This window comes from Carassius gibelio, chromosome A25 (genome assembly GCF_023724105.1).
Source record: "Carassius gibelio isolate Cgi1373 ecotype wild population from Czech Republic chromosome A25, carGib1.2-hapl.c, whole genome shotgun sequence".
Lineage (NCBI taxonomy): Eukaryota > Metazoa > Chordata > Actinopteri > Cypriniformes > Cyprinidae > Carassius > Carassius gibelio.
Window position 1 is genome coordinate 12,066,862 of NC_068395.1, and position 13,030 is coordinate 12,079,891.

The 13,030-nt window shown below is 39.5% G+C and overlaps 1 protein-coding gene across 4 annotated transcripts in view; it reads left to right on the top strand.

Moving 5' to 3' along the window:
• Window positions 1-13,030, top strand: part of LOC127947334 (transmembrane protein 266-like) — a 64,618-nt gene that overhangs the window by 43,501 nt on the left and 8,087 nt on the right. For all 4 annotated transcript variants that reach the window (XM_052544398.1, XM_052544401.1, XM_052544400.1 and 1 more), the window contains 5 exons: window positions 1,412-1,566; window positions 2,750-2,823; window positions 7,177-7,233; window positions 7,748-7,886; window positions 12,032-12,147. In XM_052544398.1, the coding sequence (XP_052400358.1) occupies window positions 1,412-1,566; window positions 2,750-2,823; window positions 7,177-7,233; window positions 7,748-7,886; window positions 12,032-12,147 (541 nt within the window). The remainder of the gene's footprint in view (window positions 1-1,411; window positions 1,567-2,749; window positions 2,824-7,176; window positions 7,234-7,747; window positions 7,887-12,031; window positions 12,148-13,030) is intronic.

A 13,030-nucleotide genomic window follows, 5' to 3' on the forward strand; every position in this document is an offset into this window, starting at 1 on the left:
AATAATGGATTCTTGGATTCCGGTTTTGGCTCTGTAACAATGATAACCTGGGTGACGTTTGGAATGGTACTTACACACTTATACTGTATACTGCCTACTATTTTGTCAAAAAAAAAATAGCATGTGAAATGGTATGCATTATGCAAAAAGATATGCTCTACCTGCAGGTAGATGCCATTTGTTCCAAAAATGCATCCTTTGATAGTCGTTGTTTTGCAAGCTATATATAAATCCCAAGTATTTCATTACAACACAGTAGCGCTACTACCTTTCAGGTGAATGAGATAGTATTCATAGCATTTTCCAGGTATTACAGACCACCTTGTGAACTCTTTTTCTCTACCAATCTTCAGAAAAATATAGTTATGTCTGTACATAACACTTGCATAATGTGCACAGTAGGGATGTGCCCGGATAGCAAATCCATTTTCGGAAAGGCAGGGAAAACGAATAATGTGTTCTCCGGAGCCACTAAAGGGACATTGTTAGCTGCTTGCTAGCGACAAAAAGCAAACGCGCAATACAGAGTACACTTGTACAGTATATACAGTATAGAAGTATAGTGATCTTCTGAAGTCATACAGTAGCTACAGTATATGCAAAGGCCAAACGGACAGACACGTAAAAACGTACACGTCTCACGATAATACCAAATAGATCTTTTATTTCATACGTTTACGATTATTGTAGTTATTATTAGCCTAATTTAAGAACAGTAGATGGTATATTATATGTTGATTTGAGAAAGTATAAGGAAACTTGTTTATCCAAGTAGAAACAGAAGTAGCTAAACTTGTATGAATGTGAAGTAAACTTTGATGAACAAATAGAAAAACATTAATGCAAAACTAAAAATACACTTGTATGAGTAAACTTGTACTTACAAGTAGAAACAGAAGTAAACTTGTAAGTAAAAGTAGTACAAGACTTGTATGTAAAACTAAAAGTAGACTTGTATTTGTCTGTAGAACTAAACTTGTATTTACAAGTAGAAATAGAAGTAAGCTTGAATGTAAACTTTTATGAACAAACAGAAGCAAATTTGTATGTACAGTACATTCAAGTTTTCTTTTATATACAAGTTTGCTTCAATTTGTACATAAGTTTACTTTTGTAAGTTTGTCAAGTTACTTTTTACTTGTAAATCAGCATCTACAAATCAAAGCAAACTTGTATGTCTCTATATTTACCTTTATTTTCAAGTTTGCCTTCGTACATAAGTTTATTTTAACTCTTACAAGTAAACGTGTATGTACAGTAAAAGCAAAAAACTGTATGTACAAGAAGAAATAGAAGTAAGACTTCTGTGTTGTTAGGTCATACAGTATGTGTGAATGGCGTTTTCTTGTGTTTGTGGTTTAGTAGTTCAGAAATGTTTCTCTTTCTATTTGTCGCTCTGTTTAATCCGCAGGTCTAACTGGCTGAAGCCGTGCTGCGGGAGGAGAGCAGCGCTGTGGCAGGTGTGTTTGCTGAGTGCCGGCTTCAACTGTTTCCTGGTGGCCTGTGTCATCCTGGTGGTGCTCCTACTGACCGTGGAGCTGCTTATTGATACTAAACTCCTGCAATGTGAGTATCAGACGGGGTTCAGGATCCTTTCAGTAGCTGATCTGGGCTCACAATGAGGATTTACAATCTAGTTGTAAGCACACATGCTCTGACATATCAGACAGTTCCACTTACTGTATAGAGGACTCAGATTTGGACTACACTGGTTACGCTGTATGTTTTTGATTCACTATAATAAAACAACTCGTTTTGGAATCAGATTTAAATCAGAAAATCATTTGATTTCAGGATATACAAAAATTTATAAATACATAAATCTTTTATTCAGGTGCTTCTGAAATTAACCTAGAACCCAACTTTAGATTCCCTAAAAATTAAAGATTCATAAGAGTCCATTTTGGGGATTCAGATTAGATTACGTCTGCACTTGTTGATCTTATCTCTAATTGTAATCTATTTTCAATAAACACATTGTGAGTGACATTTGCTTTGCTGCTATTTGCCTTCTCATAAGAGCCTGTTGTAAATCTGACCAGAGATCCCTGTTCATACTATGGTGGAATATCACTTCCCAGTGTGCAGATGAGTGCACACTAAAGAGAGAAATGTGAGAGATGACAGAAGCATTAGTCAGCCTGTATCTCTCTGTCTTCTCCGGCCTTTACACAGTCCTGATAGACAGATGGAGGGGGAGAGATGGATGGCAGGAGTGAAGGAGTGCAGGACAGCGACCGGCCGGCCAGATTAATGGAAGGAGGGATTGAGGGAGATGAATGGACTGATGGACAGATCAGTGAACAGTGCAAACTAAGACATATGGGCGGAGAGATTGGCAGCGTGTGGAGAGAGCGAGGGAGAGAGAGGGTGATAACTGAATGCAGTAGATAGAGCGGATAAATAGACAGATGCAGGACGCAGATGGGTGGAATATCATATCACACATTCCTAATGCTTTTAGTTAAGGCGGCTGCCATAATGAGATTTATTTTTTTACATGTCAGAGGTTTTTATGCAGTTCTTGTGTAAACGTAGAGAATTTGTGGAAAGTTCAAAAGAACAGCATTGATTTGAAATAGAAATCTTCTGTAAAAGTCTGAAAGCCTTTACTTCAGGCAAAACCATCTTGACCCCAAACTTCTAGGTTGTGTGTATTTTGAGAATGTGTAGCTCATTACATTTGACTGCATTACACAGATGTTTCTACATTCAGTGAGAGCAACATCTCTTTGGATTGTGTCCACAGTTAATAATGCATTCCAGTTCGCCTGTATCATCCACTGGATCAGTCTGGTCATCCTGTCCGTGTTCTTCACTGAGGTGAGTGTACATCTGTGTGGGATCACACTGAACTATCCTGCCTTTATTCTGGAAAAAACACCTTTATAATGTCTTGTAATAATGTCTCCCATCAGATTCTTCCAAAACGAAAAATCTTAACTATACTACACACATTATTTTGATGTAAAACATGTCAAGGAATTTTTCTCCATACATCTGAGGAGATTGTTAATATTCAAATGAAACCTAAAGCTATACAAGGAACGTGTCAGCATTAAAAGTGCACATTTAAAGGGGTCATATGACGTTGCTAAAAAGAACATTATTTGTGTATTTGGGATAATGTAATGTTTATGCAGTTTAAGGTTCATAAGACACATTATTTTCCATATAATGTATATTATTGTTTCTCCGCTATGCCCCACCTTCTGAAACGTGTAGATTTTTACAAAGCTCATCGCTCTAAAAAAGAAGGTGTGCTCTGATTGGCCAGCTATCCAGTGCGTTGTGATTGGCTGAATGCCTCAAGCGTGTGACGGAAATCTTACACCCCTCACCATACTGTGATGCTGAGTGTCCCAGCAGCACGAGACTCAGTCCAGCGGCTCTGCTCGTCCACATCCCATCATCGGTTCTCTTTTACTGTTAGGAGTAACTGAATATACAGTATTGTTCAAAATAATAGCAGTACAATGTGACTAAACAGAATAATCAAGGTTTTTAGTATATTTTTTATTGCTACATGGCAAACAAGTTACCAGTAGGTTCAGTAGATTGTCAGAAAACAAACAAGACCCAGCATTCATGATATGCACGCTCTTAAGGCTGTGCAATTGGGCAATTAGTTGAAAGGGGTGTGTTCAAAAAAATAGCAGTGTCTACCTTTGACTGTACAAACTCAAAACTATTTTGTACAAACATTTTTTTTTTCTGGGATTTAGCAATCCTGTGAATCACTAAACTAATATTTAGTTGTATGACCACAGTTTTTTAAAACTGCTTGACATCTGTGTGGCATGGAGTCAACCAACTTGTGGCACCTCTCAGCTGTTATTCCACTCCATGATTCTTTAACAACATTCCACAATTCATTCACATTTCTTGGTTTTGCTTCAGAAACAGCATTTTTGATATCACCCCACAAGTTCTCAATTGGATTAAGGTCTGGAGATTGGGCTGGCCACTCCATAACATTAATTTTGTTGGTTTGGAACCAAGACTTTGCCCGTTTACTAGTGTGTTTTGGGTCATTGTCTTGTTGAAACAACCATTTCAAGGGCATGTCCTCTTCAGCATAGGGCAACATGACCTCTTCAAGTATTTTAACATATGCAAACTGATCCATGATCCCTGGTATGCGATAAATAGGCCCAACACCATAGTAGGAGAAACATGCCCATATCATGATGCTTGCACCTCCATGCTTCACTGTCTTCACTGTGTACTGTGGCTTGAATTCAGAGTTTGGGGGTCGTCTCACAAACTGCCTGTGGCCCTTGGACCCAAAAAGAACAATTTTACTCTCATCAGTCCACAAAATGTTCCTCCATTTCTCTTTAGGCCAGTTGATGTGTTCTTTGGCAAATTGTAACCTATTCTGCACATGCCTTTTTTTTAACAGAGGGACTTTGCGGGGGATTCTTGAAAATAGATTAGCTTCACACAGACGTCTTCTAACTGTCACAGTACTTACAGGTAACTCCAGACTGTCTTTGATCATCCTGGAGGTGATCATTGGCTGAGCCTTTGCCATTCTGGTTATTCTTCTATCCATTTTGATGGTTGTCTTCCGTTTTCTTCCACGTCTCTCTGGTTTTGCTCTCCATTTTAAGGCATTGGAGATCATTTTAGCTGAACAGCCTATCATTTTTTGCACCTCTTTATAGGTTTTCCCCTCTCTAATCAACTTTTTAATCAAAGTACGCTGTTCTTCTGAACAATGTCTTGAACGACCCATTTTCCTCAGCTTTCAAATGCATGTTCAACAAGTGTTGGCTTCATCCTTAAATAGGGGCCACCTGATTCACACCTGTTTCTTCACAAAATTGATGACCTCAGTGATTGAATGCCACACTGCTATTTTTTTGAACACACCCCTTTCAACTAATTCAACTAATTGCCCAATTGCACAGCCTTAAGAGCGTGCATATCATGAATGCTGGGTCTCATTTGTTTTCTGACAATCTACTGAACCTACTGGTAACTTGTTTGCCACGTAGCAATAAAAAAATATACGAAAAACCTTGATTATTCTGGTTAGTCACATTGTACTGCTATTATTTTGAACAATACTGTATATATGTTGCCGGCAGCCATATCACCCTGGAGCCCAAGACCGGTTGCCCACTGAAGCTAAGCAGGGCTGAGCCTGGTCAATACTTGGATGGGAGACCTCCTGAGAAAAACTAGGTTGCTGCTGGAAGAGGTGCTAGTGAGGCCAGCAGGGGGTGCTCACCCTGTGGTCTGTGTGGGTCCTAGCGCCCCAGTGTAGTGATGGGGACACTATACTGTCAACAAGCACCGTCCTTCGAATGAGACGTTAAACCGAGGTCCTGACTCTCTGTGGTCATTAAAAATCCCAGGATGTCTTTCGGAAAGAGTAGAGGTGTGACCTCGGCATCCTGGCTCAATTCGCCCATTGGCCTCTGACCATCATGGCCTCCTAACAGTCCCCATATCCGCTGATTGGCTTCATCACTCTGTCTCCTCTCCATCAGTAAGCTGGTGTGTGGTGGGCGTTCTGGCGCACTATGGCTGCCGTCGCATCATCCAGGTGGATGCTGCACACTGGTGGTGGATGAGGAGATACCCCCTGTCTATGTAAAGCGCTTTGAGTGTCTAGAAAAGCGCTATATAAATGTAAAGAATTATTATTATTATTATTATTATTATATGTTTATTTCCCATAAGAGGGAGTGTCAGGCACATTTATAAACCGAATAACTTAATTATTCATTAGTAATTTGTGCGTACTGGAGATGCGAACTGTTTCAAATGATTCAGTTTGATTTGGTGAACTGGTTTGACCGGTTCACTAAGAAGATCCGATTAAATAAACCGATATGTTTGCAATCGGAACAAAACCCATTACAAACGAGGCATTTGTTGCATCCAGTGGAGACATAATTAGTGATTATAATGACTTTTACTGTCTTTTTATGCATTGTGTTGCGTATTGCGCCGCGTAAACAAACTCATCTCTGCATTTATGATCTGAGAAACAACAAGCGCTACTCTACACTGCTCAAAACTCACGTTTGAATCATTATTGGCAAATTACTTAAATATAAATAACGTACTTGAGTCAGAAGTGGTAACAGCAAGAATAAAAGGCCTTCTTTCTTTGCGTGAACATTTAAGCGCCATTATGCCAATCTTCCCACATCGTGATGTAGACATGTGGGAGTGTGCTAGAATGAGCTGATTTAGGAGGGCATGGAGAGCCTTAACTTTGATAAAGAATATCTCTTTGGATTTAAGACTTAAGTCTTTGCAACTTTACAGATCGTCTTTATTCACCAAGAGCTTGTAACACTTCAAAGAGAAAGGAAAAATTGAAATCGCATCATATGACCCCTTTAAAGGTCACAGGCCACTAAAACGACTGACATGCTGAGTCTGGGACCATCATGATGTAAAAGTGTGTGTGTGTGTGTGTCCTGACACATGCTGACTTCTGTTGATTGCCATTTCTTCAGATCCAGTTGCATGTCGCTGGCTCTTTTGACGCGGACTTGCATTTATTTCCTTCTACTTGCATTTTGCTCATCGATAAAGGCTCAAGAGACGGGAAGGCCTGAAAGTTTCAGCGTCACATGTTTTAGAGAGGAAAAGAGAGTGAAGTAGGGATAGAAAGCGATAAAAAGACTAGCGTGTGCCACCTGAGTCAGCAGTCACTAAAACAGCGTACCCTCCGAGTGTTTCGATGAGATCTCGCCCCGCTTGCGAGTTTATGAATACATATTGCAGGTCACTGATAACTTATGAGCTGCGTTCTGAGACGAGATGAAAGAAGAAATGATTCGCCCTGGAAATGGGTTTCGTAGAGGTTATTTCTCCACCAGATGGAGGTGAATTCTGTTGCTGCCACATCTCGATATCACTTCTGAATTACCCTACATACACATTTCCCTGCAAGCTCATTATTTACGTTCGCTGTTCATGGGGCGCTGGAAGAGTAATGTTTGACTGGGGTTTCTTTTTTTGCCCAAGGCTTCTCTCTTGCCTTTCATTAAACACACTCTGTTGTTTTCTTGTGGATGATTTCCTAGAATGCGATGCCAAATCTGATCAGTGATTTTCATTATTCTGCTTCTTTTCTGTTTCTTTTTTTCTATGGGATTTTTTTCACTTATATGCTCTCTCTTCCCTGTCTCTCTCTTCCTCTCCCAGACTGTGTTCAGGATTGTGGTGCTCGGGATTTGGGATTATATAGAGAACAAAGTTGAGGTGAGAGCTCCCCGGGGTCCCATCAGTACAGGGAAGAGACGAACCCTTGTAACTTCGTGAAGGATGAGTGTCTCTGGCGCAGTGACACACTCTCAATGTCACATCGTTGCCTGAGCAGGAGAGGATCCATGTCTGACTGCACTCTGATTGGCTGTTCATTTTTATTGACCCTGCCCATTCATTTGCATAATACATATTGCTGCCTGATATGAATATTCTTAAAAAGCATTTACTGATTATTTGAAGGTGCACACACACACTCTTATGGAATGGAAAAAATGGCTGTTTTTTTTTCTTTTATTTTGGAGGAAACCGGCTTCCATAATTTGTAAAATAATACATACATTTTAAATTTCTTTCATATGTATTAAATGTATAGTTAGTATGGCATGTTATGAAGTATCTACAGTTGATCATTACCTGGTATACAACAGCTCAAAGTAATATACACTTCTACATGTTACTGGATGAAAGGCATATGATGGTGTTTAGTTGTTGATGTCGTGTTATTCAGGTATTTGACGGTGCTGTGATTGTACTCTCTCTGGCCCCAATGGTGGCCTCAACGGTGGCCAACGGCCCCAGCAGCCCCTGGGACGCCATCAGCCTCATCATCACCCTCCGCATCTGGAGAGTCAAGAGAATCATTGACGGTGAGCTGCTTTACACACAGCAACACACCAGTCATGATAAATACAAGCAGGGCTGTTATTGTTAAATCTACTAAAAATAGTTTTTGGTCATTGAAATAAAAAGAAAGCTATATAGAAAGGTAATTTAGTAAATAATGAGTTACAATTGCTATATATTGCTATATATATATATTAGGGGTGTAACGGTTCACAAAATTCACGGTTCGGTTCGATACGATACACTGATGTCACGGTTCGGTTCGGTTCGGTTCGGTACGTTTTAGATACAGCAAAATGTAAAAACATCTCAACTTTTCAGAATGCCGCAAGCGCACAGCGGGTCATGTGACAAGAACTAACCAATCAGCTTCATCCTTTCCCATAACAACGTTGAAAACTCAGCCAAGATGAAGGAACAGCTGATCATAGTTGTATATGGATTGCAATTTTGAAATAAATTTAGTAGCAGAGCTACTGCAAGCGATTTTTAGAGCTGCAAATCCATTTATCCTTTGCTGAAATTTCCGCGTCTCATGGAGAGAGCACGTCATTGTTGCTTAGCAAAGACAGACGCCTCATGAGCGCTTCTGCCCGAGCGCTTTGGAAAGGAGGAGAAAGACGCGCTTAGCGTTTTCCACGCGTTTTTAGGAGCGATACCCTAAGGCGCTCGCTCACTCAGCACGCGCTGAAGGCTCATTGCAAAATGTCTAATGCATTTAACAGACCAGAAATATAAGATCCTAAAATAACCAACAGGTCTGGTGTTTGGGTGCACTTTGGATTCCCTGTAAGCTATAATACTGGTGTCTAAATGCTGCAGGCATAGTTTGTTGCGTGCATGTTTCTCCTTTTTTTCGTCTTTTCCCAGATACTGACACAATAAGGTGATGTCGGCGTAAATGAGTTGACATGTTTCAAGTATTCACGCTGGTGTTTTTTTTTTTTAAAGCAATGAAGCAACCGCGCGAAGCCCTCACTATATAGGATTTTAGAAAGAATGCAGAGCACTAGTGTAGTGTGCAAACTTACCACAGTGTGGATTTCAGAAAGTGTGCAAAGACTTCACGTGCACACTTACCATAACATGGATTTACAAATAATGTTCTAAGGAGGGGCTCTCATGTCACTCTGATCGAGCAGCTCATAGATGGAATCATGCATCTCAAACAATATGTTTGAGAGTCATCTTCTTTTTCTAGTCTGTTAAACGCATTGGCCATTTTGCAACGAGCCTTCAGCGCGTACTGAGTGAGCGAGCGCCTGACTGAGTCATAACATAACATAAACATAAGTTGGTGTTTTTTTCTTCTTCGGGAGTGTCAGGGGCGTTGCCTGTTACGTCGTTTGGGTTATTGGGCTACCTTGTTGAACGCATATCATTATATTTCTATTTTTTTTTTCCAAATATAATTAATTAGTCCAACGAACCGTTCGGTATGCATAATGCGTACCGCGTACCGAACCGAAAGCGTCGTACCGAACGGTTCAATACGAATACGCGTATCGTTACACCCCTAATATATATATATATATATACAGTATTGTTCAAAATAATAGCAGTACAATGTGACTAACCAGAATAATCAAGGTTTTTCGTATATTTTTTTATTGCTACGTGGCAAACAAGTTACCAGTAGGTTCAGTAGATTGTCAGAAAACAAACAAGACCCAGCATTCATGATATGCACGCTCTTAAGGCTGTGCAATTGGGCAATTAGTTGAATTAGTTGAAAGGGGTGTGTTCAAAAAAATAGCAGTGTGGCATTCAATCACTGAGGTCATCAATTTTGTGAAGAAACAGGTGTGAATCAGGTGGCCCCTATTTAAGGATGAAGCCAACACTTGTTGAACATGCATTTGAAAGCTGAGGAAAATGGGTCGTTCAAGACATTGTTCAGAAGAACAGCGTACTTTGATTAAAAAGTTGATTAGAGAGGGGAAAACCTATAAAGAGGTGCAAAAAATGATAGGCTGTTCAGCTAAGATGATCTCCAATGCCTTAAAATGGAGAGCAAAACCAGAGAGACGTGGAAGAAAACGGAAGACAACCATCAAAATGGATAGAAGAATAACCAGAATGGCAAAGGCTCAGCCAATGATCACCTCCAGGATGATCAAAGACAGTCTGGAGTTACCTGTAAGTACTGTGACCGTTAGAAGACGTCTGTGTGAAGCTAATCTATTTTCAAGAATCCCCCGCAAAGTCCCTCTGTTAAAAAAAAGGCATGTGCAGAAGAGGTTACAATTTGCCAAAGAACACATCAACTGGCCTAAAGAGAAATGGAGGAACATTTTGTGGACTGATGAGAGTAAAATTGTTCTTTTTGGGTCCAAGGGCCACAGGCAGTTTGTGAGACGACCCCCAAACTCTGAATTCAAGCCACAGTACACAGTGAAGACAGTGAAGCATGGAGGTGCAAGCATCATGATATGGGCATGTTTCTCCTACTATGGTGTTGGGCCTATTTATCGCATACCAGGGATCATGGATCAGTTTGCATATGTTAAAATACTTGAAGAGGTCATGTTGCCCTATGCTGAAGAGGACATGCCCTTGAAATGGTTGTTTCAACAAGACAATGACCCAAAACACACTAGTAAACGGGCAAAGTCTTGGTTCCAAACCAACAAAATTAATGTTATGGAGTGGCCAGCCCAATCTCCAGACCTTAATCCAATTGAGAACTTGTGGGGTGATATCAAAAATGCTGTTTCTGAAGCAAAACCAAGAAATGTGAATGAATTGTGGAATGTTGTTAAAGAATCATGGAGTGGAATAACAGCTGAGAGGTGCCACAAGTTGGTTGACTCCATGCCACACAGATGTCAAGCAGTTTTAAAAAACTGTGGTCATACAACTAAATATTAGTTTAGTGATTCATAGGATTGCTAAATCCCAGAAAAAAAAAATGTTTGTTCAAAATAGTTTTGAGTTTGTACAGTCAAAGGTAGACACTGCTATTTTTTTGAACACCCCCCTTTCAACTAATTGCCCAATTGCACAGCCTTAAGAGCGTGCATATCATGAATGCTGGGTCTTGTTTGTTTTCTGACAATCTACTGAACCTACTGGTAACTTGTTTGCCATGTAGCAATAAAAAATATACTAAAAACCTTGATTATTCTGGTTAGTCACATTGTACTGCTATTATTTTGAACAATACTGTATATAGTAGTGAGTTGCCAGATCAGCATTTCTTCAGCATTATATATAAAATAAAAGCAAAAAAACACATGCAATTTTAAAGATACAGTAGTAAACTATTTTAACTTAAAGCTTTATCTGTTTAGTAAAATGTGAATTGCAATTAATAGTTTTTCTAATTTTTTTATAATTAAAATGTACAATTATAATATTTTAAATGTACATGTTTTTATCTATTTTGTCTATATAAAGTGTTTGCATGCCTTGCATTTTCTATTACGATGTACATGTATATCGCTTTGTTTCTGAGTTTTGGTGCGTTCTGCATGTTTGTTTGCACAAATATCTTATCTTCTCCTTATCCTTCGTGGTTTATGATGTGCAAGTTGTGAGATTTGCGCATCTTTTCGTGTGTGTGTTTGTTCATATGCCTGAAGATTTACATTTGAGTCGGCAAAAATAAATGCGGTTGTTGCACATTACACAGTGTTTAATACAAGCTGATATGGACAGACATGCTGACCGATTAACATTCACAAGCTCTAGTCTCACGGCGAGTAGGGTCCAGTTTTTACGCCACCCTGTGGAAGGACCATGATGTGCCAAGCGGGAAGTAAAAGAAGCTGATCATTTAAATACACTTAAATATAGATACAAATGAATATTTAATTTAATATATAATAATCCTGAAACCGAAACGTATGGAGAATGTTGTGTGACTGAGTAACACATTGCAACGCAGCAAAGCATGCTGGGAGTTCTGTCAGCAGATGGTACCAGTGTGAAAGAGTCTAATTGATATGGAGAGCGAGTGGATGATAAGAGGGTCATGTGGATATGGCTTTATTAATATGATATGAAACACACATTTGCTCTGTTCTTGGGTGTGGATGGAGGTGATGTTAGCAAGAGACCTCTTTCAAAAACAGAAAACAATCTTACCATCCCCAATCTCTGCTCAGACAGGATGTGTGTATTTGATCAATCGACTTTACTGGGCTGTTTTGTTTGTCTTCTGTAGCGTATGTGCTCCAGGTGAAGGTGGAGATGGAGCTGGAGATCCAGCAGTATGAGAAGACCAAAGCTGTGAGGGAGGAACAGCTGGAGAGACTCACACAGATCTGTCAGGAACAGGCCGTGAGTCACCAGAGTCTTGTGCCAGTGACGCTTACCTTGACAGAAGCTTTGTAATAGAAGTATACTCGAGAGTGGAAGCTTTGCGTTAAAGGAATAGTTCACCCAAAAATAAAAATGTACTCACCCTCAGGTCATCCGAGATTAAGATGAGTTTGTTTCTTCATGACATTAAGAGAAATGTAGCATTGCATCACTTGTTCACCAGTGGATGCTCTGCAGTGAATGGGTGCCGTCAGAATGAGAGTCAAACAGCTGATAAAAACATCACAGTAATCCACACCACTCCAGTCCATCAGTTCATGTCTTGCTAAGCGAACAGCTGCATGTTTGCAACTAATAAATTCTTCATAAAGATATTTTTGATAAATGTGTCCTCTGTCCATAATATTGCATTCTTCAGTGAAAAAGTTCGGGAGAGAAATATGCCCAGATCAAGCGTCGTTTAGAAAGTGAAAAGATGTTGGTGGATTTGAATGTGAGAGGACAGCAGGATTTGGATGTTTTAACTGGAGGAAGCATTATTACACCGTAAAAAATACTCAAACATTTCTAGTGACTGGTTACATCTAAATTCTTCCTTTCAAATTGAATTTATAATATTAAATGGATAACGGAGTCATATTTTGACTGGTTTGCTGTGGTTTGGATTAATTTTTTTTTTTTTATGAAAACAGTGGAATTTGTTTCTTACAAACATGCAACTTTTCACTTTGAATGACGTTGTAAAGTGGACTCTCAGTCTGACGGCACCCATTCACTGCAGAGGATCCATTGGGGAGCAAGTGAGGGAATGATAGATTTCTCTAAATCTGTTCCGATTAAAAAACAATCTCATCTACATTTGGATGCCCTGAGGGTAAATTTGCAGTTTTTGAGTGAATAA